This window comes from Staurois parvus, unplaced genomic scaffold (assembly GCF_062004578.1).
Source record: "Staurois parvus isolate SC_StPar_1 unplaced genomic scaffold, SC_StPar_1.0 ptg002185l, whole genome shotgun sequence".
Taxonomy (NCBI): Eukaryota; Metazoa; Chordata; class Amphibia; order Anura; family Ranidae; genus Staurois; species Staurois parvus.
In genome coordinates this window covers 1-27,511 of record NW_028319981.1, presented here as the reverse complement: position 1 = coordinate 27,511, position 27,511 = coordinate 1, and the positions used below count along the sequence as shown (strand labels likewise).

The 27,511-nt window shown below is 48.8% G+C and overlaps 1 protein-coding gene across 1 annotated transcript in view; it reads right to left on the bottom strand.

Annotated features, from left to right (window-relative positions):
* Positions 1-24,411, bottom strand: part of CMTR1 (cap methyltransferase 1) — a 70,003-nt gene extending 45,592 nt beyond the window's left edge. Inside the window, exons 1-7 of the mRNA XM_089665422.1 lie at positions 24,268-24,411; positions 21,952-22,110; positions 17,923-18,015; positions 15,462-15,533; positions 10,167-10,261; positions 3,911-3,983; positions 1,070-1,268 (exon numbers count right to left, since the gene is read on the bottom strand). Coding sequence (XP_089521548.1) covers positions 1,070-1,268; positions 3,911-3,983; positions 10,167-10,261; positions 15,462-15,533; positions 17,923-18,015; positions 21,952-22,110; positions 24,268-24,336 — 760 coding nt within the window. The 5' untranslated portion in view covers positions 24,337-24,411. The remainder of the gene's footprint in view (positions 1-1,069; positions 1,269-3,910; positions 3,984-10,166; positions 10,262-15,461; positions 15,534-17,922; positions 18,016-21,951; positions 22,111-24,267) is intronic.
* Positions 24,412-27,511: the final 3,100 nt, after the last annotated feature.

The window sequence follows — 27,511 nt, the reverse complement described above, 5'->3', positions numbered from 1 at the left end:
GGCAAACATGCCAGGAGCATGCAGGGCGCTGTCAGGGACCGCCGCGGCGCCTCCCCCGGCGCACGCGCACTAGCAGCGGCTCACGCCGGGACACAAGCACCAGGTCCCGGCGGGCCGCGGCTGACAGGACGCCGCGCATGCGCAGTAGGAGCCGCGGGCGCGCCTCGGGCGGCCAATCACAGCCCGGGGGCGCGTCCTGGGCGGCCAATGACAGTGCAGGGCGCGATATTTAAAGATGCCCTGCACTGTCACAGATTGCCGCAAGGTCTATCTGTGTTCCTGAGTTCCTGTACCTGTGATACTGACCCTGATTGCCCTGACTACGCTGCCTTCTCCTGTGTTTGACCCGGATTGCCCTGACTACGCTGCCTTCTCCTGTGTTTGACCCGGATTGCCCTGACTACACTGCCTTCTCCTGTGTTTGACCCGGATTGCCCTGACTACGCTGCCTTCTCCTCTCCTGACCCCCGGCTTGTTTGACCTCTCTGCGGACTGACTTATCCTGCTGACCCTGCGTGTGACCTGACTACTCTCCACCTGCCGATTCTGTACCTCGCTTACCCCACGGGACCACTGCTCGTGATCCATCCTGCTAGGTCCTGCCGGCCTCCTCACATCTGGCTCTCCCGGTACCTATACATCCCGGAGGTTCCCTCTGCCACTGGTGGGCCTGCTCAGAGGTCGTGACCTGGTCCTGGTCTGTTACAAGTCCATCCCCACCATCAGGGGCCCTGGTGAAAGCACAGACCGGGACTTAGACTCCACGCTTTGGGTAGGTCTGTCAAGTGGGCAGCCAGAGGCACCACCTGGCGGATCATAACAGGCGCGCACCCTCGGCACGTTTGTTTACATAGGGTGTGAAAATACGCGGCCTCTCGACATCACAGCCCAGCCACCGAAGCTTCATATTTGCGAACTGTCTGCGCCAAAGAGTTAAACAATCCAGAAGATTCAGACAAGAGGAATGGGGGAGCGGGGGGGGGGGGGGGGAGGGGGAGATGAAATTCTGGAGATTTGAACCATAATAAAAAAAAATGGAGTGTTTCTGCACAGCAGGGGGAGTACTTACCATAATACGGTTCAAACAGTTCGCTGGGTGCGGCGTAAAAGTCTTCTAGTTTGAAGTCGTTCGGTCCTTTCAGGGTCATGCCGAACCCTTTGGCGTGCCATTTCTTCCTCCACAACACGTATTCGGAGAAGCCGCCTGGCCCAGCGCAAACGTCTGCGAAGTACAACAACTCCGATTCCTTATCTCTAACCAGCGACTTCTGGAGAACAGAAGAGACATGAAACTGTCAGAACGGCTAATAAACGTCTACATCACCCGGGCAGAATGAGGATTATTAACCCCTTCTTGGCCCTTTAAGAGGTTTTAAGTTCCAGGAGACTGAGGCGGGCATTCCGATCATGTGACTGATAGTCACATTTATTTATTTTATTTCATTTCAGGTACTTATATATCGCCGTCAATTTACACAGATCTTTAAATATATATTGTACATTCACATCAGTCCCTAACCCTCAAGGGGCGTACAATCTAACGTCCCTAACTCACATTCATACATACACATACTAGGGACAATTTAGACAGGAGCCAATTCACCTACCAGCATGTCTTTGGAGTGTGGGAGGAAACCAATGCAGGCACAGGGAGAACATGTAAACTCCAAGCAGGTGATGCTGTGGTTGGGATTCGAACCAATGACCCGAGTACAGCCAGGCGGAAGTGCTAACCATTTAGCCGCTGTGCTGCCACATGATTGTAAAGGTCCCGATCTCAAGTATGCATCAGGTGCTTTCCGGTCCCCGCCGGCAACTGTGCAGGGGGCGTGCTTTGAGCACAGAAAAGGGTTTACATATCTGCGGCCTATCTGTGTTGGAAGCCCACCCGCCGAGAGGCAGCATATATACGTACCTCTGACGGGACGCGGGTAAAGCGGAGTTCCTACTGAAAAAAAATAAATAAATAAATAAAAGTCAGCAGCTACAAAAACTGTAGCTGCTGCCTTTTAAAATACAGCCACTTACCTGTCCCTCAGTCCTGCGGTGTCCTCACCATGGCTGGTTTCACCAACCGTCTTCTCTCCCTGGCGCCAACATCTTCAATGTGGGCACCCGGCTGTGAAAGCTTGTGGGTACCCACTACGCATGCGCAAGAAGGGCTGTGCTTTGTGAATGGCCCCGTAGTCTTCTGGGACCTGTCACGTGTCCCAGAAGATTATGGGGAGGGAGGGAGGAGGACAACTTCCGCTTCCGATCGCCTAGGCGGTCGCAGCGGAAGTGGGAGCGGGTTCCTCCCACCCTCCAAAGACATGCTGGTAGGTAAACAGGCTCCTGTCTACATTGTCCCTAGTATGTGTATGTATGAATGTGAGTTAGGGACCTTAGATTGTACGCCCCTCGGGGGCGGGGACTGATGTGAATGTAAAATATATATGTAAAGCGCTGCGTAAAATTGATGGCGCTATATAAACACCTGAAATAAATAAATAAATCAATAAATAAGACACACCGCTGTTCTAGAATCCCTTCAGGCAGAGAGAGATTTACTATAACTGGTGCACACAGGATCCGGCGCAGCTCTGCATAGAAACCAATCAGCTTCCAGGTTTTATTGGCAAAGCTGAGCTGGTCAAGCTAAAGTTAGAAGCTGATTGGCTGCCATGCAAAGGTGCACCAGGTACAAGTTAGAAGCTGATTGGCTGCCATGAACAGCTGCACCAGCTACAAGTTAGAAGCTGATTGGTTGCCATGCACAGCTGCACCAGCTACAAGTTAGAAGCTGATTGGTTGCCATGCACAGCTGCACCAGCTACAAGTTAGAAGCTGATTGGTTGCCATGCACAGCTGCACCAGATTCCGAGCGCTCCAGTTGTAGTAAATCTCTGATGAAGGGCGACATCCGGGCCAAGGTAGCCAAAGAAGCAGCTGAGCATCAACAGCAATACCTTTTTGGCAGCGATCACATGACAAATACAGCCAAACGGCAGCCATAACACTTTAGCTCCTCAATGCTCAACAGAGAAATGCTGATAAAAGGATCTGGCGCAGCTCTGCATAGAAACCAATCAGCTTCCAGGTTTTATTGGCAAAGCTGATTTGAACAAGCTGAAGCTAGAACCTGATTGGTTCCCATGCACAGCTGCACCAGCTACAAGTTAGAAGCTGATTGGTTGCCATGCACAGCTGCACCGGCTACAAGTTAGAAGCTGATTGGTTGCCATGCACAGCTGCAGCAGCTACAAGTTAGAAGCTGATTGGTTGCCATGCACAGCTGCACCAGCTACAAGTTAGAAGCTGATTGGTTGCCATGCACAGCTGCACCAGCTACAAGTTAGAAGCTGATTGGTTGCCATGCACAGCTGCACCAGCTACAAGTTAGAAGCTGACTGGTTGCCATGCACAGCTGCACCAGCTACAAGTTAGAAGCTGATTGGTTGCCATGCACAGCTGCACCAGCTACAAGTTAGAAGCTGATTGGCTGCCATGCACAGCTGCACCAGCTACAAGTTAGAAGCTGATTGGCTGCCATGCACAGCTGCACCAGCTACAAGTTAGAAGCTGATTGGCTGCCATGCGCAGCTGCACCAGCTACAAGTCAGAAGCTGATTGGTTGCCATGCACAGCTGCAGCAGCTACAAGTTAGAAGCTGATTGGTTGCCATGCACAGCTGCAGCAGCTACAAGTTAGAATCTGATTGGTTGCCATGCACAGCTGCACCAGATTCCGAGTGCTCCAGTTGTAGTAGATCTCTGATGAAGGGCGACATCCAGGCCAAGTTAGCCAAAGAAGCAGCTGAGCATCAACAGCAATTCCTTTTTGGCAGCGATCACATGACAAATACAGGCAGCCATGACACTTTAGCTCCTCAATGCTCAACAAACAGAGAAATGCTGATAAAAGTTCTCACCCCCTGAGAATCCTTAGGATTGGTGAACATGTAATCAAACACGTGGTCGATATTTGCCATCTTCATAGCTGCCCTGGAAAGGAGAGGCAGACATGTCACACACGGTAGTGGCTGGTGGAATATTTATAGAACAACTGGTTGGATTGAAAACTATTTCTCATATCAGGAAATCATAAAGGACAATCCCAACAACTACATGTATAGCTGAACCCCATATATAAGAACAGTTTAACCTGAAAAAAAAAAAAAAAAAAACTGATGCAGATCCTTTTGTGGTCCCACGGTTCCTGCTCTGGTTCCCACTGATGCGATTCTGCGATCCGTGTTTTGCATGGGCATGACGGCTCATTTATTTCAATGGGCTGCCGTGTCTCCTGAAATGCATGGAAAAGGTCCATGCTTCAATTTTGGAATCACAGCCGGCACGGGAAACAAATATAGTGCGGCCCCCAGTGCAGGGTGATTTGCAGCGTATGCTGTGTGCCATTGGGATTAATCTCCTGCAGGTTTGCACACACACGTCTCCTGCGTATTTCTGTGCGGGTGGTTGTGGCTGTGGGAAAAAGTGCGGTCCCGCAGTGACAATCATCCATGCAGATGTGAACCTAGCCTAAGGACACATCAGAGGGGTGATAACACTGTTCACAGCCTCTACCTATGTAGGCCGACACTGCTCTGCCTCCTCTATGGATTAACCTGACCACGCGCTATAGCCAAAAGACAGCTACAGGGTGGTCGGTATCCATGGACGGCCTTCCAGAAACCATGTCTCCCGCACACCCCTGGGGCACGCGTGGGCGTGATCTGTGATCGCTGTGTCCTCTGGACACAGCTGATCAGGGATCCAGGTAAAGGGCTGATCAGAGCAGCCCTCTACCATGTGATCAGCTGTGTCCAATCACAGCTGATCACAGTGTAAATAGGAAATGCCGCTTATCTGCAGTCCTTTCCTCGCGCTGACAGCATGTGAGGAGAGCCGGTAAGCAGCATTTCTCCGAGGGGACATCTACACTGATCATCAAACCACTGATCATCAGTGCCCTGATAATCAGTGTAGCCCCATCAGTGCAGCTAACAGTCCCCATCAGTGCTGGCTATCAGTGTCCATCAGTGCTGGCTATCAGAGTCCATCAGTGCTGGCTATCAGAGTCCATCAGTGCTGGCTATCAGAGTCCATCAGTGCTGGCTATCAGTGTCCATCAGTGATGACTATCAGTGTCCATCAGTGCTGGCTATCAGTGTCCATCAGTGCTGGCTATCAGTGTCTCCTCAGTGCTGGCTATTAGTGTCCCTCAGTGCTGGCAATCAGTGTCCCTCAGTTCTGGCTATCAGTGTCTCCTCAGTGCTGGCTATCAGTGTCCCTCAGTTCTGGCTAACAATGTCTCCTCAGTGCTGGCTATCAGTGTCTCCTCAGTGCTGGCTATCAGTGTCCCTCAGTTCTGGCTATCAGTGTCTACTCAGTGCTGGCTATCAGTGTCCATCAGTGCTGGCTATCAGTGTCCATCAGTGCTGGATAACAGTGTCTCCTCAGTGCTGGCTATCAGTGTCTCCTCAGTGCTGGCTATCAGTGTCCCTCAGTTCTGGCTATCAGTGTCTACTCAGTGCTGGCTATCAGTGTCCATCAGTGCTGGCTATCAGTGTCCATCAGTGCTGGATAACAGTGTCTCCTCAGTGCTGGCTAACAGTGTCTCCTCAGTGCTGGCTATTAGTTTCCATCAGTGCTGGCTATCAGAGTCCATCAGTGCTGGCTATCAGTGTCCATCAGTGCTGGCTATCAGTGTCTCCTCAGTGCTGGCTATTAGTGTCCCTCAGTTCTGGCTAACAATGTCTCCTCAGTGCTGGCTATCAGTGTCCATCAGTGCTGGATAACAGTGTCTCCTCAGTGCTGGCTATTAGTTTCCATCAGTGCTGGCTATTAGTGTCTCCTCAGTGCTCACTACCAGTGCCCACAAGTGCCGCCTATCGAGTGTCTATTAGTGACTACAGACTCATCAGTGCCCATCAGTACAGACTCATCAGCGCCCATCAGTGCAGACTTATCAGTGCCCATCAGTACAGACTCATCAGTGCACACTAATCAGCGCACACCAGTGAAGGAGAAAAATCACTTACAGGCGTACCTCGGTTTACGAATTTAATTAGTTCTGCTGGACTTTTCGTATTGCGAAAAATTCAGAAACCAAAACACGGTTTCCCATAGGAATGCACTGAAAACCAATTAATCCGTTCCGGTGGTGAAAAAAAAGTAAAAAAAAAAGTATTTTATCTGTTCAAAACTCTTTATAAAGTGCACTTTAAAGGCATAAATACTGTACAGGGACATGATGAAAAAAAAATTTGTAAATGCATTGAAAACCAATTAATCCATTCGTATTGCGGAAAAAAATCGTAAACCGAAACTTACGTTAACCGAGGAGTTCGTGAACCGAGGTACGCCTGTATTTACAAAACTTTATAACAGAAACTAATAAAAACTTTTTTATTTCAACATTTTTGGTATTTTTTTTTCTGTTTAGCAAAAAATAAAAACCCCAGCGGTGATTATGTACCACCAAAAGAAAGCTCTATTTGTCTCAAACATTAATGAAAATTTAATTTGGGTACAGTGTTGCATGACCGCACAATTGTCATTCAAAGTGCAACAGCGCTGAAAGCTGAAAATTGGCCTGGGCAGGAAGGGGGTAAGAGTGCCCGGTAGGCGAGGGGTTAAACTCTCCTGTATCTGTAGAACACAAACTGAACACACTATTTAATTCATTTACTTTTAACAAAAAAACATTTTATTACAGTTTTTAATATACAAAACAAATACAATAAGAATATTTAATTCATTGTTAACCTCTTCACACCGACAGAACACAAACATGCGACCTATTGGTGACTGGGCCTTGACGCCGAGCGGCAGCATATTTGTGTACCATTTGTAAACAAACATGTGCTGAGAGCACGCACCCTGAGCTCTCCCAGCACGTGTCGGCATCCCACAGAAAGGTCCCGATCTCTCCTTGCGATCGGGACCTTTCCGACCAAGTGACTGCCATGACAGCCAATCACGGCGGTCACATGACCCTAAACCCCGCCCTGCCTCCCGGCCTTAGAAACCCCTTAAAGGACTGGGAGGCGCCGGCGTGAAGAGGTTAACGTTTAAAGCAAACTCACCCCCCCCCCTTCCTACCCCCATCCATCCATGTCTCCATGCTTTATTTTGGTGAGAAATCACTTTGACAAACACCCCCCCCCAGCATTTCTAGGCACGGACATCTTAAGGGCAGATGATTCATGCAGCATTTACTTCCTGGAATCCATCTGCCCTTAGCTCAAGCATGCAGGCTGGAGGGTGTGTTTAGTTGAGAAAGCTCCTCCTCCCATGAAGACTCCTGGGATGTATGACATAATTTTTGCCTAGGCCAAAAACCAGGAAGCAATTGACAAAATTAAAAAAAAAAAAAAAAAAAAAAAAAAAAGCTTAACCACTTGCCGTCTGGCCGCTGTATATAAACGGTCAGACGGTGGCAGTGCAGGGGCAGGTTGCCATTTATAAACAACGCCCGCCATTTTGGATTGTGCGCGCTCCCTGGGAGTGTGCGGCACCGTGATCCGGTGCCCGCTGTGTCCTCCGGACACAGAGGAACACCGATCCCTGTATGAGACCTCTGTGCGAGGTCCCGACCATGTGATCACTGATTGGCCAATCAGTGATCACATGAATAGGTGTAAGCAAGATGTCACTTCTGACATCATTGCTTACTACGTGTGAAATCTGTGATGATCACAGAGGTCACATGGTACAGGGCTATTCACAACAGGTGACAAGCTGTGACCAATCACAGCTCACACAGTATTTCTCAATAGCTGCAAGAATGCAGCCAGAGAGGAGAAATGATTGCTTTTACAGCCTTTATGGGTGTAAAAGCAATCAGTATAAAAAAAAAAACACAATCTTCATCACCCCCCACAAGTAATACAGTGTCACTATGGTGTCACTGCAATGCTAGGGTGACAGTATGTCACATCACATTTATATATTGGTTTATTAATATTATTTATTAGATTTTTGAGATTTTAGCATGTTTGTAGATTGGTATAGGAGGCACATTATTATTATTATTACACAGTATTTATATAGCGCCAACAGTTTGCTCAGCGCTGTACATTACAATGGGAGACAATACAGTAACAATACAATAAAATACACGAGGGGTTCGAGGGCCCTGCTCCTTGGAGCTTACAATCTAGGAGGGAGGGGAGAGTGGTACAGGAGGAAATAGCTGTGGGGGATGGAGTGGTGGGGAAAGCGGAAGAGATCAGCAGTTGGTGAGGGTGGGGTAGTCTTCCCTGAAGAGGTGGGTTTTCAGGGTGCGCCTAAAGGTGAGGAGGGAAGGTGACAGTCTGATGGATTGGGGTAGTGAGTTCCAGAGGATGGGGGAAGCCCTGGAGAAGTCCTGGAGGCGGGTAAGGGAGGAGGAGACCAGGGAGCTGGAGAGTAGGAGGTCTTGTGAGGAGCGGAGAGTGCGTTTTGGGTGATAGATGGACATCAATTCGGTGATGTAGTTTGGGGCAGCGTTATGAATGGCTTTGTACGTCAATGTTAGTATTTTGAATTTTATGCGTTGGGCAATCGGAAGCCAGTGGAGGGATCAGCAGAGGGGGGAGGCGGATACGGAGCGGTTGGTGAGGTGGAAGAGTCTGGCTGCAGTATTCAGGATAGACTGAAGCGGGGATAGCCTGTGTTGTATTACTTTTACATATTATCATATGGTGTTATATAATTTAATTTTAATTTAAAAGTTCGTATTAGTAGGTGGAGCGCGACACATTTCATTTATTATTAATCAGTTTGGCACAGTTTTATGGGTATGTGTATTAGTGCTGATGCATCGCTATATTAGGTGTTATTAATTTAAATAATAATAATTATTTATTTATTCAAATACCACTTAGTAGCTCACAAGTATTAATTGATACCGAAAGTGAAAGACTTCCTATAAAATGTATCGCTCACCAAAGTATAGGATAAAACGAAGTGTGACACCGCTTGTAAACATCCACACAAGGGTTACATTAACCCCTCGCCCTCCAGAGGATTTACCCCCCTGTTCCTGACCAGGCCACAATCAGTCTGTAGATGCAGTAAAGCATGCTTGTTATACTCACTGTGGAACCTAAGGGGTTAATCCTCCGCATTGTGTAAAAAGCCTGTTTGATCCTGTCTTCTCTGATCCTCCCCTTCTTCCAGTGTTCCCCTCTAACCCCCTGATAAGACATATCGTGTGGAGACACTCTGCACATGCTCAGTTGGGTGTGTATTGCTAGAGAGGTTTTTTTCCTTGGGAGAGTGCGTGTGATCAGCACAGGGCCAATCAGCACTGTCCAGACAGAGGGCAAGGGTTCTACATCCTCCTAGAGCAGAAAGAAAACTCCTCCTACAATCTTTAACCAGTGCTTGACTGGACTCGGCAGTTTATATTTCCTAAAATAATTGCATTTCCATGTTGTGTGTACTGTGGGAGACCAGATATAGTGAATGCAGGGTCCGGGGAGACTAGATATAGTGAATGCAGGGTCCGGGGAGAGCAGATATAGTGAATGCAGGGTCCGGGGAGAGCAGATATAGTGAATGCAGGGTCCAGGGAGACCAGATATAGTGAATGCGGGGTCCAGGGAGACCAGATATAGTGAATGCAGGGTCCAGGGAGACCAGATATAGTGAATGCAGGGTCCAGGGAGACCAGATATAGTGAATGCGGGGTCCAGGGAGACCAGATATAGTGAATGCGGGGTCCGGGGAGACCAGATATAGTGAATCAAGGGTCTGGGGAGACCAGATATAGTGAATGCAGGGTCCGGGGAGAACGGATAGAGTGAATGCGGGTTCCGGGGAGAGCGGATATAGTGAATGCAGGGTCCGGGGAGAGCAGATATAGTGAATGCAGGGTCCGGGGAGAGCAGATATAGTGAATGCAGGGTCCTGAGTTTAGTAACACTTTAATGGGTATTTTATTTTTAAGACTTTTTTCCCTATTATTTCCACGTGGCGATCCTGCCAGTAACACACTTTCTGTCCTAGGTTGACTAGGATAGCCTGTGTGGGCTCACAATTACACTGGTTAGAGCTTACGTAGGGCTGAGTACATACTTGACAGTACTAGGCCAATATCCTGAAAGTCACATGCTCCTCCATACCTGGAAAAGAACCTGTTGTGTCCAACACAAAGGACAGGTTTGCTGTAACATGACATGAAAGAGCGGTTCTCACCTGTTAAGGAAGAAGACCCCTCGGATCATCTCATACGGATTGGAGCGAGTCCTGGCCCTCCGCATCTCCTCACCCTCCAGCTCATCAAATGCACTCTGCAGGAGACACAAAGAAAGGTTGGGAACAGATGAAGAATCTCTCTGCTCTGTGACATCATTAACCCCTCGCCCCCCGGAAGATTCATCCCCCCTTTCTGACCGGGCCATTTTTTTGCGATACGGCGCTGCATTACTTTAACTGACAATTGCGCGGTCATGCAACGCTGCACCCAAATAAAACTTATATAATCTTTTTTCCCCACAAATAGAGCTTTCTTTTGGTGGTATTTGATCATCTCTGTGTTTATTTTTGCTTTATAAACGAAAAAAGACCAATTTAAAAAAAAATTTAAATAAAAAAACATTATTTTTTACTTTCTGCTATAAAACATATCCGATAAAAAAATTTTAAAAATCTAATTTCTTGATACATTTAGGCCAAAATGTATTCTGCTACATATTTTTGGTAAAAAAAATTCCAGTAAGCCTATATTGGTTTCCACAACAGTTATAGCGTCTAAAAATGATGGTATATATGCTGGAGTCTTTTTTCAATACTAGTAATGGTGGCGATCAGCGACTTATAGCGTGACTGCGATATTGCGGAGGACAGTCTGACACTAACTGACACTTTGTGGGAACCAGTGACACTAATACAGTGATAAGTGCTAATAATATACACTGTCACTGTATTAATGACACTGGTTGAGAAGGTGGTACACATCTAGGGCGATCAAAGGGTTAACTGTGTGCCTAACCAGTGATTTTGTGTACTGTATTAGGTGTTTTTACTAGGCGATCTGCTAGATTTTATTGCCCGCTTTGCAGGGAAAGAAAATCTAGCAGATCGCCGCTGAAGAACACCTAACACAGTACACAAAATCACTGGCTAGACACACAGTTAACGCTTTGATCGCCCTAGATGTGTACCACCTTCTCAACCAGCGTCACTTGTTTACATAGGCAGAGCTGTGTTCTGTCAGTCTCCTCAGCGATCAACGGGTGCCGGCCAAGATCCCTGCTGCCTTGTTCAGTACAGACACCTAGGGGTTAAAGCAGGCAGTGAGGAGGCATTGTATCGCCTCCTCACTACCTGCATTTGCCCCTTGGAGCCCACAGAAGCGCGTAGTTGCAGGGTGCTTGCAGAGTGACCCCATTTACTTGTGATGGGTTGCGAATGGCGGGCAGTAGTGCTCACCAAAAGTGACAAGGGGTATCATTCCTGCTGCAGCATGTGTACACCTTTGGCTGCTGCCTCTGCAGCTAAAGGGGGTAGGGATTGGGGTTGGAAAACCAGGGTATTACCACCCCCCAACCTCACGTGTGAACAAGCCCTAAGGGTGCTTCTCCTCTGAAAAGCTATCCGAGAGTGTTTGACAGGTGATGAGGAAATAATATTTTGCCTCCTCACTGCCTGATTTAACCACTTCAAGTCCGGACACTCTCACCCCCTTCCTGTCCGGACACTTTCACCCCCTTCCAGTCCGGACACTTTCCCCCCCTTCCAGTCCGGACACTTTCACCCCCTTCCAGTCCGGACACTTTCTCCCCCTTCCAGTCCGGACACTTTCACCCCCTTCCAGTCCGGACACTTTCTCCCCCTTCCAGTCCGGACACTTTCTCCCCCTTCCAGTCCGGACACTTTCTCCCCCTTCCAGTCCGGACACTTTCCCCCCCTTCCAGTCCGGACACTTTCCCCCCCTTCCAGTCCGGACACTTTCTCCCCCTTCCAGTCCGGACACTTTCACCCCCTTCCAGTCCGGACACTTTCACCCCCTTCCAGTCCGGACACTTTCACCCCCTTCCAGTCCGGACACTCTCACCCCCTTCCTGTCCAGGCCAATTTTCAGCTTTCAGCGCTATCACACTTTGAATGACAATTGCGCGGTCATGCAACACTGTACCCATATGAATTTTTTAGCATTTTTTGAGAAAGATAAAGCTTTATTTTGGTGGTATTTATTCACCGCTGGAATTTTTATTTTTTTTGCTATGTAAATGAAAAAGTCCAAACATTTTGAAAAAAAGAGGTTATATTGCAAATAAATAATATTTCTCCATAAATCTTGGCCAAAATTTATTCTGTTATCTTTTTAGTAAAGAAAAAATAACCCAAATTAGTTTATAACCAAAAATTATAATTTTTAAACTTTTTTTTTTACATTTTTATTTTATATTATTATTTATGTGGGTTTTTTTTTTTACATACTGTCACCCTAGCAGTACAGTGTCACCATGGTGACACTGTACTACTTGTGGGGGGTGATGAAGATTTTTTTTTTTTTTACACTGAATACTTTTACACCCATAAAGGCTGTAAAAGCAATCATTTCTCCTTCTCTCTGGCTGCATTCTTGCAGCCATTGAAAAATACTGTGAGAGCTGTGACTGGTCACAGCTTGTCACATGGTACAAGGCTGTTGTGAATAGCCTTGTACCATGTGACCTCTGTGATCATTCACAGATTTCACACGTAGTAAGCAATGATGTCAGAAGTGACATCTTGCTTACTACTCTGCATGTGATCACTGATTGGCCAATCAGTGATCACATGATCGGGACCTCACACAGAGGTCCTGTACGACGATTGGTGTTCCAGTGTGTCCGGAGGACACAGCGGGCACCGGATCGCGGTTCTGCACGCTCCCAGGAAGCGCACACAAGCAGGGGGCGGGGAAGCCATTTATAAATGGCCACCCGACCCTGCACTGCCACCGTCCGGCCGTTTATATACAACGGCCGGACGGGAGGTGGTTAAACCGATAATTGCTGTGCAATGCATGTGATTGCGTTAGTATGGAAATGAAAGGATTAAATCAGGAAGTGAGGAGGTGCCTGGTGGTGATTGATTTCTCCCATGTTGATCAGGTAGATCTCCACCTCTCTATGGTTGCCTACCCCTGCTCTAGGGAAATATATGTTTTATGCAATTGTTCAGGCCTAAAATGATTTTTTAAACGTGTGCAAAAAAAATGAATAAATAAATGGCTCTGGCAGCGAAAAGGTTAAATCCATAATGGAAATGTATGACCAGTGGTTAGGCATGTTGTTTAGGTAATAATGTGAAAGCAATAACACATTTTTTTTTTATTTCAGAATGGTCACGTGACCATTCTGTCAGCTTTTTCCTCAAAGCTCTAAGCCCCGGTTCACATATCTGCGGCCGTGCGGGCCACGTTTTGAGCGGGCACGAGGCCCATTCATTTGAATGGCCTCCCGTGCCCCCATGACACTGAAAACGCAGGTCCCCGGTACGGTTGCGTTTTCCAGTGCCGGGGGCGTGCCATTAGAACTAATGGCACCTGCCTGCGGGTCCGCATTCCTCTGTGCGGGTGGTGCGGCTGCACGGATTTTTGTGCGGATCCGCAGCGGCACCACCCGCACAGATGTGAACCTAGACTTAAAGCGCAGTTCCACTCATCCTGTCAAAAAATAAAAGTCAGCAGCTACAAAAACTGTAGCTGCTGACTTCTAAAAAAAAACAGCCACTTACCTGTCCCTCGGCCCGTGGAGGCCGACATCTTCAGTGTGGGCACCCAACTGCGACAGCTTGTGGCTTCACAGCCGGGTACCCACTGCGCATGAACGAGTAGCGCTGTGCTTCATGAATGGTCCTGTAGTGTTCTGGGACCTGTCACGTGTCCCAAAAAGACTACAGGGAGGGAGGACACCTTCCGCTTCCGATCGCCTAGGCCAGTGGTCGGCAAGCCGCGGCTCGCAAGCCACATGCGGCTCTTTACAAACTTCAATGCGGCTCTTCTGTGTGCCGGGCGCCTGCTCCCCTCCCTCCTCTCGGGCGGCCGCCCCCTCCCCTCCCCTCCCTCCTCTCGGGCGGCCGCCCCCCTCCCCTCCCCTCCCTCCTCTCGGGCGGCCGCCCCCCTCCCCTCCCTCCTCTCGGGCGGCCGCCCCAAAAGTCAGGACTCTGCAGCTGTCAGGATGTAGGCGGGGCAGCGTGACGAACTCCTCTCCTCTCACAGTCCGCCCTGAAGACCAGAACGGCGCGGGAACACGGCGAGAGGAACGCGCAGCAAAGGTAAGTGAATTGACACAGGGGGGACTTACTATATGGGGGATGAATTACTATGGGGGATGAATTACTATGGGGGATGAATTACTATATGGGGGATGAATTACTATATGGGGGATGAATTACTATATGGGGGATGAATTACTATGGGGGATGAATTACTATATGGGGGATGAATTACTATGGGGGATGAATTACTATATGGGGGATGAATTACTATATGGGGGATGAATTACTATATGGGGGATGAATTAATATATGGGGGATGAATTACTATATGGGGGATGAATTACTATGGGGGATGAATTACTATGGGGGATGAATTACTATATGGGGGATGAATTACTATATGGGGGATGAATTACTATATGGGGGATGAATTACTATATGGGGGATGAATTACTATGGGGGATGAATTACTATATGGGGGATGAATTACTATATGGGGGATGAATTACTATATGGGGGATGAATTACTATATGGGGGATGAATTACTATGGGGGATGAATTACTATATGGGGGATGAATTACTATATGGGGGATGAATTACTATATGGGGGATGAATTACTATGGGGGATGAATTACTATATGGGGGATGAATTACTATGGGGGATGAATTACTATATGGGGGATGAATTACTATATGGGAGATGTATTTTCAGTTTTAAAAATGTGGCTCTCAAAATAAATTTCAATCGTGGTTTTGGCGAGATTTGGCTCAGTTGAAAAAAAAGGTTGCCCACCACTGGCCTAGGCAATCGGACCGTAAGTGGGAGCGGGTACCTGACAAATTCGGGTACCCGCTCCCCAAAGGTACCAATCCTTAATGGGGAGCGGGGAGCAGTCCTTAAAGCGGAACTTCCCCTTTTGGGTGGAGCTCCGCTTTAAGGCTGAGCCCCAAAACCATGCTCAGCATCACAGAAGCCAGTAAAAATCTTTTTTTCTGTCTGACAAAACCCCAATTATTTTTTTTTTCTTCAAATATAAGACAGGAGCTCAGCCACAAATCAGGACAGGAAATATGAGGGAAGGAAATTTTTGGTTATTTTCAGTACATTATGTTTTGCATATCTAAAGTTTCATATGTGTATGCAGCTGCAAAAAAAAAAAAACTTGCCGCACGCGGAGCAAAGAACAGGTTTGTAAACCCTGATGAGAGGGGGTTTTAGGGTACCTTCTCCCATCTCTATGGGCCCCCTATTATTTAGGCAAAAGGTGGCAGCCTTACCTTACACTCCAACAGGTTTTCCAGCAGCTGTTCTCTGCAGAATTCCGTCTCATCATCTATGATTATTTTCCTCTGTAATACAAGTGAAGAGCAAGGAGAATTAACCACTTCCAGTCCGGACACTTTCCCCCCCTTCCAGTCCGGACACTTTCCCCCCCTTCCAGTCCGGACACTTTCACCCCCTTCCAGTCCGGACACTTTCCCCCCCTTCCAGTCCGGACACTTTCACCCCCCTTCCAGTCCGGACACTTTCACCCCCCTTCCAGTCCGGACACTTTCACCCCCTTCCAGTCCAGACACTTTCCCCCCCCTTCCAGTCCGGACACTTTCACCCCCCTTCCAGTCCGGACACTTTCACCCCCTTCCAGTCCGGACACTTTCCCCCCCTTCCAGTCCGGACACTTTCACCCCCCTTCCAGTCCGGACACTTTCACCCCCTTCCAGTCCGGACATTTTCACCCCCTTCCAGTCCGGACACTTTCACCCCCTTCCAGTCCGGACACTTTCACCCCCTTCCAGTCCGGACACTTTCACCCCCTTCCAGTCCGGACACTTTCCCCCCCCCTTCCAGTCCGGACACTTTCCCCCCTCTTCCAGTCCGGACACTTTCCCCCCTCTTCCGGTCCGGACACTTTCACCCCCCTTCCAGTCCGGACACTTTCACCCCCCTTCCAGTCCGGACACTTTCACCCCCCTTCCAGTCCGGACACTTTCACCCCCTTCCAGTCCGGACACTTTCACCCCCTTCCAGTCCAGACACTTTCACCCCCTTCCAGACCAAACACTTTCACCCCCTTCCAGACCAAACACTTTCACCCCCCTTCCAGTCCGGACACTTTCACCCCCCTTCCAGTCCAGACACTTTCACCCCCTTCCAGTCCAGACACTTTCACCCCCTTCCAGTCCAGACACTTTCACCCCCCTTCCAGTCCGGACACTTTCATCCCCTTCCAGTCCGGACACTTTCACCCCCTTCCTGTCCAGGTCAATTTTCAGCTTTCAGCGCTATTACAATTTGAATGACAATTGCGCGGTCAGGCAACACCCATATGAATTTTTTTAGCAATTTTTTGAGACTGACAAAGCTTTATTTTGGTGGTATTTATTCACCGCTGGGATTTTTATTTTTTTATGCTATATAAATGAAAAAGTCCAAAAATTTTGAAAAAAAAGAGTTTTTCTTATAAAATTTTGCAAATAAATAATATTTCATCATAAATCTTGGCCAAAATGTATGCAGTTATGTTTTTAGTAAAACAAAATAACCTAAATTAGTTTATAACCAAAAATTATAAATTTAAAAAAAATTACATTTTTATTTTAATTTATTTATATATTTTTTTTTCCATACTGTCACCCTAGCAGTACAGTGTCACCATGGTGACACTGTACTACTTGTGGGGGGAGATGAAGATTTATTTATTTATTTTTTTACACTGATTGCGTTTACACCCATAAAGGCTGTATTGCATAAAGCAATCATTTCTCCTTCTGTGTGGCTGCATTCTTGCAGCCATTGAAAAATACTGTGTGAGCTGTGATCGGTCACAGCTTGTCACATGGTACAAGACTGTTGTGAACAACCTTGTACCATGTGACCTCGGTGATCATTCACAGATTTCACACGTAGTAACCAATGATGTCAGAAGTGACATCTTGCTTACTACTCTGCATGTGATCACTGATTGGCCAATCAGTTATCACATGATCGGGACCTCGCACAGAGGTCCCATCCGACGATCGGTGTTCCACTGTGTCCGGAGGAGAGCGCACAAGCAGGGTGCGGGGAGGCCGTTTATACACAACGGCCGGACGGGAAGTGGTTAACAAAAAGAAATGTATTTATTATTTTTTTACTAGTAGTAAGCAATGATGTCAGAAGCGACATCTTGCTTACTACTATTCATGTGATCACTGATTGGCCAATCAGTGATCACATGACCAGGCTCAAACACAGAGGTCCCGTACAGCGATCTATGTTCCTCCGGACACAGCGGGCACCGGATCGCGGTGCCGCGTGCACAATCCAAAATGGCGGGCACCGTTTATGAACGGCAACCCGCCCCTGTACTTCCAATGTCCGGCCGTTTACATACAGCGGCCAGACGGGAAGTGGTTAATATACAAAACTCTACACAGTCCACACTCTGTCCTGGATGATAATGAATCAGACCAAGAGGCACTGAGGAGTCCTTTCCTGCCTTCCTCTTCCCCCTACACAGCCCGTCAGTGCTACCTCCTCCATACTGCACTGCCTGTGTTGTCAGGCTTTGATGGATAAAAGCTTTTATTATTAGTTGTAGACACTTCTGAGATCATTCAGGATGTACTGTAAGTTCAGGTGACTTCAGCGGCTTTCACATTCCCATAGACTTGTTTGGGGAGAGAAGTCGTTTATAGCCAACAAAAGCCCACCGATAATAATCCTAACATCGTCCTTCTCACTAATGAACATCCTTACCTTGCCCACTGTCACCCAATCAGACAGCTCATCAGAATCTGGAATCTCTGTAGTACATTCTGGGAACCAATCGACTTCTTCGTAGGCTGTTGGCTACAATATCAAACATAAAAACATTTAGACATTTCTATGAATCGCCCCAACAACTGCAGGTGATAAAAATGAATGTGTGAGGACAGCAATGAGGAAATTGTTTGACTTGATTTGAGAGATTTGCAGGGATGCCATCTGTAACGGAACCGGAACCCCGACTGCACTTGGGTACTTCCGTTAGACCCCCGCTTCACCGTGCGAACACCGACCACAGGCACCACAGCAGACCACAGAAGACTAGACAACACCAGTCTTGAAGTAAAACCAGGAAATAGACTACTTTATTTTAACACAGATACAAGATATATACATTCAAGGGAACAACCCCCCCTCCCTGCATAATGACACAGGGCGGGACAATCTACATTTAGTAACAAGAGACACACCAGCAGACAGTCCCATCAGGAGGGAGGGCTGCTGGAGACACCCCCCACCAAGCCAATACACATAAACACAAACATCCCATAATAGTTTGCTCCCAAGCCAGACATACAATAGAACAATGGGATGCAACCACATGGCATTAAACAATCCACAACCCCCCACCCCAATATTAGGACAGATCACCCTGTACCCCTAACAGGCATAATGACACAGGGTGGGGAAAACTACATTTAGTAACAAGAGACACACCAGCAGACAGTCCCATCAGGAGGGAGGGCTGCTGGAGACACCCCCCACCAAGCCAATACACATACATCCCATAATAGTTTGCTCCCAAACAATAGAACAATGGGATGCAGCCACATAACACCAAACAATCCACAACCCCCCCACCCCAATATTAGGACAGATCATGTGTACCCCTAACAGGCACAGGGTGAGTTACACATAATAGGGATATGGGGAGCTGAGAAAGGGGTCTCCCCACCACTCCAAAGTGAGCTGGGTTCCATTGGCCCCCCCACCCAAAGTGACTCCTGTCACACCATCCATATGTTCATAAAGCAAAAGTACTTCGTGAGATTCTGACCTGCAACGAGCTTGCAGAATGTCCAGACTCATCACACTTCACTGGCTGCATGCTTTTTCTAGGCCAGTGACTGACTGGGTAGCAAAATCTAAGACTGCACCTTTATAAAACAATCAGTAATAAAGACCTTAATCCATGGTCATGTGACGAGCTGGATCCCAAGTCTACCCTCTTCCTACAGTAGAGTAGGAGGGTGCTCATCACTCACCTCAGCCCGATCCCTCCCATCTATACCATCAGAAGAAAATCTCAATGCCCAGACAGATTCCCCATGAAGGACGGTGCTCCTGCAGAGTGTCTTCCCAACACCAATGGAGGATGGAGGTATAAGGTGAAGAGCCGGCAACTCGTCCATCTGAAAAAGTCACTTTATTACATGAAATGGAGTGTACACAGTACAGTGGTTTACGCGTTTCGGCAATACGCCTTACACACAGCCACGAAGACTTATCGCCGAAATGCGTAAACCACTGTACTGTGTACACTCCATTTCATGTAATAAAGTGACTTTTTCAGATGGACGAGTTGCCGGCTCTTCACCTTATACCTTCATCTTCCATCCATACACCCTCTATGTGCTCACCACTCACCCCAGGATGGTCCTTCCAACCATACACCCTTCATGTCCTCCCCACTCACCCTAAGATGGTCCCTCCAACCATACACCCTTCATGTCCTCACCACTCACCCCAGGATGGTCCCTCCAACCATACACCCTTCATGTCCTCACCACTCACCCCAGGATGGTCCCTCCAACCATACACCCTTCATGTACTCACCCCAGGATGGTCCCTCCATCCATACACCATTCATGTGTTCACCACTCACCCTAAGATGGTCCCTCCAACTATACACCCTTCATGTACTCACCCCAGGATGGTCCCTCCATCCATACACCCTTCATGTGCTCACCACTCACCCTAAGATGGTCCCTCCAACTATACACCCTTCATGTACTCACCCCAGGATGGTCCCTCCAACCATACACCCTTCATGTACTCACCCCAGGATGGTCCCTCCATCCAAATGCATCCTTCATGTGCTCACCACTCACCCCAGGATGGTCCTACCAACCATACACCCTTCATGTCCTCCCCACTCACCCCAGGATGGTCCCTCCAACCATACACCCTTCATGTCCTCACCACTCACCCCAGGATGGTCCTTCCAACCATACACCCTTCATGTCCTCACCACTCACCCCAGGATGGTCCTTCCAACCATACACCCTTCATGTCCTCACCACTCACCCCAGGATGGTCCTTCCAACCATACACCCTTCATGTCCTCACCACTCACCCCAGGATGGTCCCTCCAACCATACACCCTTCATGTACTCACCCCAGGATGGTCCCTCCATCCATACACCCTTCATGTCCTCACCACTCACCCCAGAATGGTCCTTCCATCCATACACCCTTCATGTACTCACCACTCACCCCAGGATGGTCCCTCCAACCATACACCCTTCATATACTCACCCCAGGATGGTCCCTCTATCCATACACCCTTCATGTACTCACCACTCACCCCAGAATGGTCCCTACATCCATACACACTTCATGTACTCACCACTCACCCCAGGATGGTCCCTCCAACCATACAACCTTCATGTACTCACCACTCACCCCAGGATGGTCCCTCCATCCATACACCCTTCATGTACTTACCACTCACCCCAGGAAGGTCCCTCCAACCATACACTCTTCATGTACTCACCACTCACCCCAGGATGGTGCCTCCAACCATACACCCTTCATGTACTCACCACTCACCCCAGAATGGTCCCTCCATCCATACACCCTTCACATACTTACCACTCACCCCAGGATGGCCCTCCAACTATACACCCTTCATGTACTACCACTCACCCCAGGAAGGTCCCTCCAACCATACACTCTTCATGTACTCCCCACTCACCCCAGGATGGTGCCTCCAACCATACACCCTTCATGTACTCACCACTCACCCCAGAATGGTCCCTCCATCCATACACCCTTCATGTCCTCACCACTCACCTCAGGCTAATCCCTCCATTTATACACCCTTCATGTGATCACCACTCACCTTAGTATGATCCACCATCTATACACCTGCCTTGTGCTCACCATTCACCCCAAACTGGTCCCTCCAACCATACACCCTCCATGTTCTTCCCACTCACCTCAGGGGGACACCTTCATCTATAAACTTACCATGTGTGCACCACTCGCCTCAGGCTGATCCCTTCATCCATAAACCTCCATGTGCTCACCATTCACCCCAGGCTGATCCCCCATCTATACACCCTTCATGTGCGCATCACTCTCCTCAACCTGATCCTTCTATATATACAGCTTCCATGCGCTCATCACTCACCCCAGACTGGTCCCTCCATCCATGTGCTCACCATTTTCCTCAGGATGGTCCCCCATTTATACACCCTCCATGTGCGCACCACTCACCTCAGGCTGCCCCTCCAACCATACACCCTTCATGTGTTCACCATTCACCCCAAGCTGCCCCCATCTATACACCCTCCATATGCTCACCACTCACCTCAGGCTGATCCCTCCATCTATACACCCTCCATATGCTCACCAGTCACCTCAGGCTGATCCCTCCATCTATACACCCTCCATATGCTCACCACTCACCTCAGGCTGATCCCTCCATCTATACACCCTCCATATGCTCACCAGTCACCTCAGGCTGATCCCTCCATCTATACACCCTCCATATGCTCATCTCAGGCTGATCCACATCTACCCTCCATGTGCTCACCACTCACCCCAGGCTGATCCCTCATCTATTCACCCTCCATATGCTCACCACTTACCTCAGGATGAGCCAATATCTATACACCCTCCTTGTGCTCACCATTCAACTCGGACTGGTCGCTCCAACCACACACCCTCCATGTTCTCACCACTCACCTCAGGCTGATCCCTCACCTATACTCCCTTCATATGCTCACCACTCACCTCAGGCTGATTCCTCCAGTCCACATCCAGATCCTTCTCGAACCCTTTTAAGATCAATCCGAGACCTCTCCGCCCTTTCTGCTTGGAAGCTTCGACAATCTCCTTTCGGCCCTGGCCGAACTTCCCCAAACCCTCGCCTTCCCGAAAACCCATCTTCGCCTAAATGGTGGAAAGAGACAATTCAACAATTTAACAACCAGGAATACATTGCACGCTTATACAGAAAATAAACACAACGAACAGTTCAACTTTGTGCTACAAAAATGTTTACTGACAATACAAAGACTGGGCATTCAGCCCTGCCAGTCATTTATGTTTTAGTATACGCAATATTAACCCCTCGCCCTCTGGAGGATTCCCCCCCCCCCCCCCTTCCTGACCAGGCCATTTTTTGCATTACGGCGCTGCGTTACTTTAAATGATAATTGCGCGGTCATGCAACGCTGCACCCAAATGACAGTTACATCCTTCTTTCCTACAAACAGAGCTTTCTTTTGGTGGTATTTGATCACCTGTGAGTTTATTTATTTTTTGCGCTATAAACAAAAACAGACTGACAATTTTGAGAAAAAAATATATATTTTGGACTTTTGCTATTAAAAAAGTCCAGTAAGAAAATTAAAAGAAAATCAAATTTTGTCATAAATTTAGGCCAAAATGTATTCTGCTCCGTGTCTTGGTAAAAAAAAAAATCTCAAGACATGTAAATTAATTGGTTAACGTGAAAGTTATAGCATTTACAAATGGCGGTATAGACATTGGGGGTTTTTTTTTTTTCTACTAGTAATGGCAGCGATCAGCGACTTTCAGCGGGACTGCAGCAGACATTCTGAAACTGGGGGGGAACTAACTTGGTGTCACTGACATCTCCAGTGACACCAATGCAGTGCTAAAAAAAAAAAAAAGCACTGACACTGTACTAATGGCACTGGGCAGGAAGGGGTTAATGTGAGGGGTGATCAAAGGGTTAACTGTGTGATGGGAGTGTTTTACTAGGGGGCGGGGAGTGTGTGATTCACAGTAAGCACACTGATCAGGCTGTGCTCGAGCTGACAGGGAGGAAGATTGTTTGTAAACAAAACAATCTTCCTCCCTGTCGGAGATGCTCGGTAATCACTGGGTGCGGGCGGGTAATTACTGGCCGGTACCCGCTGATTGACATCCGCAATGTCTTGGAAATTCGCTTTTAACGAATTTATCCTTACCGTGAGTACTCGCAGTTGGATGCGCAGCAATCCCCCATAAAGCTGTGCGAACTTCGCTTACCGCGACTGAAGCTAAACTCCACGAATCCTGCACCTCCAACTGGGTTAGCTATCTCAGGATGTGGGGAAATGGAGCTCAAGGTACCCAGGAATGATCACACAATACTCTCAGGTTGCTGTTGGAATTAACATAGCGAGGGATCCAACCCCAGCCTCCGATTTTTATTACAAACACACACACGCCCCCCACATGAGTCAGGTCAATCCCCTCCCACAGAACAATGCATGGGGAGTGAATATACACAGGATGTACATTCCGATTGGAGCGTAGCCTTTCTTCTTATCTATCACCAGTCCTCCCCTCCCTCCATGAGCTCTCTGAGGGAAGCAACCTTCCCCCTCCTATTAGCTCCTAGTGGTATGTAAATTCTCTGTACAAGCATCCCCTAGATTAAACAGTGCCAGTCTGTATCTGAATGGGCCCGATACGATCTTCATTAAAACACATCCATCCAGATACAGTTTCAGGTCGGTAATGGTTTGTAAGATATACATGAGCCTACACACGGAGTTCGCACTGCTTGGCGCCTTGCGGTACGAAGTCCATGTGGTACTATGCTGCTGATATGTGGATACAGGCCCGCGGCCTACCGCCGGCGGCATTCGCATCAAATGTCGTGGTGGCATACACGCCGGTCCATAAGCGCAGATCTGCCATCTCATCCATTACCGAGCTGAGTACTGTAATACATACATTGTACATGCGCATGGCCCAATTGCAGCCTTCAGGGCTTTAATTAAGCCACACGAGAGACATATGAATAACACTAATATATGACACATTTAAAGTTCAACCTGTAAATACAAAATTTCCATGACAGCAGCCACGAATGGCGGTGCGGGTAGGGCGCTCGCCCCTACCAGGAAATGCGAAATCATGTATATATATATATATGTGATTTTGCGCACAGGTGCCGCCCTGTAGCAATAAATCTGCTATAGGGCGGACCTTAAGCGGTTTATTTCTCATTTTACAGTTCTGCAGAATGCAGTTCGAACTAAACTCCGCCCTGAACAGTTGTTACCGGAGTGATGCCCGGAATGTGATTACCATGAGTTTCTGGGAGACGCTGTTAAACATGGAGTAGCGGGATGATGTGCCTTCTGCCAGGGGGTCCATTGTTTCTTTATCCCCCGACCCAAACACAGGTCTCTTCTCATCGATCTCACTGTCTGAGCCGGTCCCACTAGTGGAAGACTCTGTGGAAGGGCAGAAAACACCATTCAGACTCAGTACATAAGGAGCACAAGCAAAGGAGAATGGATAAACACACAGAAAACACTGTACAGGGGAGGAGCCTGCAGTCCAGATTTATAGTGGTTGTAAAGTCTTATTTATTTTTTTTTACAAAAAGGTTTAGACTTACCTACAGATTGCACAGAGCAACCCCGAACCTACTCTTCTGGGGGCCTCCACAGAGCAACCCCGAACCTACTCTTCTGGGGGCCTCCACAGAGCAACCCTGAACCTACTCTTCTGGGGGCCTCCACAGAGCAACCCCGAACCTACCCTTCTGGGGGCCTCCACAGAGCAACCCCGAACCTACTCTTCTGGGGGCCTCCACAGAGCAACCCCGAACCTACTCTTCTGGGGGCCTCCACAGAGCAACCCCGAACCTACTCTTCTGGGGGCCTCCACAGAGCAACCCCGAACCTACTCTTCTGGGGGCCTCCACAGAGCAACCCCAAACCTACCCTTCTGGGGGCCTCCACAGAGCAACCCCGAACCTACTCTTCTGGGGGCCTCCACAGAGCAACCCCGAACCTACTCTTCTGGGGGCCTCCACAGAGCAACCCCGAACCTACTCTTCTGGGGGCCTCCACAGAGCAACCCCGAACCTACTCTTCTGGGGGCCTCCACAGAGCAATCCCGAACCTACTCTTCTGGGGGCCTCCACAGAGCAATCCCGAACCTACTCTTCTGGGGGCCTCCACAGAGCAACCCCGAACGTACTCTTCTGGGGGCCTCCACAGAGCAACCCCGAACCTACTCTTCTGGGGGCCTCCACAGAGCAACCCCGAACCTACTCTTCTGGGGGCCTCCACAGAGCAACCCCGAACCTACTCTTCTGGGGGCCTCCACAGAGCAATCCCGAACCTACTCTTCTGGGGGCCTCCACACAGCAATCCCGAACCTACTCTTCTGGGGGCCTCCACAGAGCAACCCCGAACCTACTCTTCTGGGGGCCTCCACAGAGCAATCCCGAACCTACTATTCTGGGGGCCTCCACAGAGCAACCCCGAACCTACTCTTCTGGGGGCCTCCACAGAGCAACCCCGAACCTACTCTTCTGGGGGCCTCCACAGAGCAACCCCGAACCTACTGTTCTGGGGGCCTCCACAGAGCAACCCCGAACCTACTCTTCTGGGGGCCTCCACAGAGCAACCCCGAACCTACTCTTCTGAGGGCCTCCACAGAGCAATCCCGAACCTACTCTTCTGGGGGCCTCCACAGAGCAACCCCGAACGTACTCTTCTGGGGGCCTCCACAGAGCAACCCCGAACCTACTCTTCTGGGGGCCTCCACAGAGCAACCCCGAACCTACTCTTCTGGGGGCCTCCACAGAGCAACCCCGAACCTACTCTTCTGGGGGCCTCCACAGAGCAATCCCGAACCTACTCTTCTGGGGGCCTCCACACAGCAATCCCGAACCTACTCTTCTGGGGGCCTCCACAGAGCAACCCCGAACCTACTCTTCTGGGGGCCTCCACAGAGCAATCCCGAACCTACTATTCTGGGGGCCTCCACAGAGCAACCCCGAACCTACTCTTCTGGGGGCCTCCACAGAGCAACCCCGAACCTACTCTTCTGGGGGCCTCCACAGAGCAACCCCGAACCTACTCTTCTGGGGGCCTCCACAGAGCAACCCCGAACCTACTCTTCTGGGGGCCTCCACAGAGCAACCCCGAACCTACTCTTCTGGGGGCCTCCACAGAGCAACCCCGAACCTACTCTTCTGGGGGCCTCCACAGAGCAACCCCGAACCTACTCTTCTGGGGGCCTCCACAGAGCAACCCCGAACCTACTCTTCTGGGGCCTCCACTGGCGCTCCAAGCTCCTCCACTTCTCAGGGGGCCCTCATAGGAAGCCGCTTCCTATGAGGGCCCACTTTGCGTGTTCAATCCCAAGCTCGCTGCCTGTGTCCATAGACACACAGAGCAGCTCAGCCCCGCCCCCTTGCCACAGAATTTGACTAACAGTAGAAGCAATTGAGAGCATGGGGAGCCACTACAGACAGGCACTGTGCTGTCATTGAGTCAGGACTCAGGCAAGTAAAAGGGGGGGAGGGTTTATGAAGAAGTGGTACTGGTAATGGAAGATTTTTTTTACCTTGAGGTGACATTAAAGCTTCTTTTTTTTCTTTAAAAAAATAACAAACATGTATTACTTACCTGCTCTGTGTAATGGTTTTACACAGAGCAGCCTCGATCCTCTTCTTCTCAGGTCCCCCGTCAATGCTCCTGGCTCCTCCCACTCTACCAGTGTCCCCAATATTAAGCCACTTGCTATGTGGGTACTGGTGCATGCTCCCATAGGACACACAGAGCGGCAGCTCGGCCCCACCACCCAGCTCATTGGCTTACTGTGATTGACAGCAGCAGGAGCCAATGGCTACCGCTGCTGTCTCAGCCAATGAGGAGAGAGAGACCCAGGTCAGCCAAGGCTCTCATGCACATCGCTGGATCGAGAGGGGGCTTAGGGTATTAGTGAGGCACAGAAGGCTTATTACAAGAAATACACTGAAATTTTGGTGGCCGAAATGTTTCAGTCGAAAACACCCCTTTCGGCCGAAATAAAAAAAAGCACTGATACAGGTGCTGAAAAAACCCCGCCCCTCGCCCGCCGTTGCCACCACTCGGTAGTTCTCAGCCTTCCCTGAGAAACCATCGAACGATCCCAGCGCTGGGCATAGAGATGAGTGAAGGAAAGATGGCCTCCACTCATCTCTATGCCCTTGGAGGACCGGAGCGATATCACTTCTGGTTCCGGACATTTTTTTTTAAAACACTAGATCAATGATTTTTTTTGATCCAATGCTTTATATTGTAGAGGAGAGATGTGGGGTCTTATTGACCCCCATATCTCTCCATAAAGAGGACCTGTCACTAATTATTTCTATCACAGGGAATGCATGCATTTCTTGTGATAAATATAAAAGTGGTTAAAAATTTTTTTTACAGGCACAGTGCAAAATAAATAAATAAATTTAAAAAAAAAGTTTAAAGTGCCCTGCCCCCCCCCCCCGTGCTCACACGTAGTGGTGAACGCATACGTAGGCCATGCCCACATATGT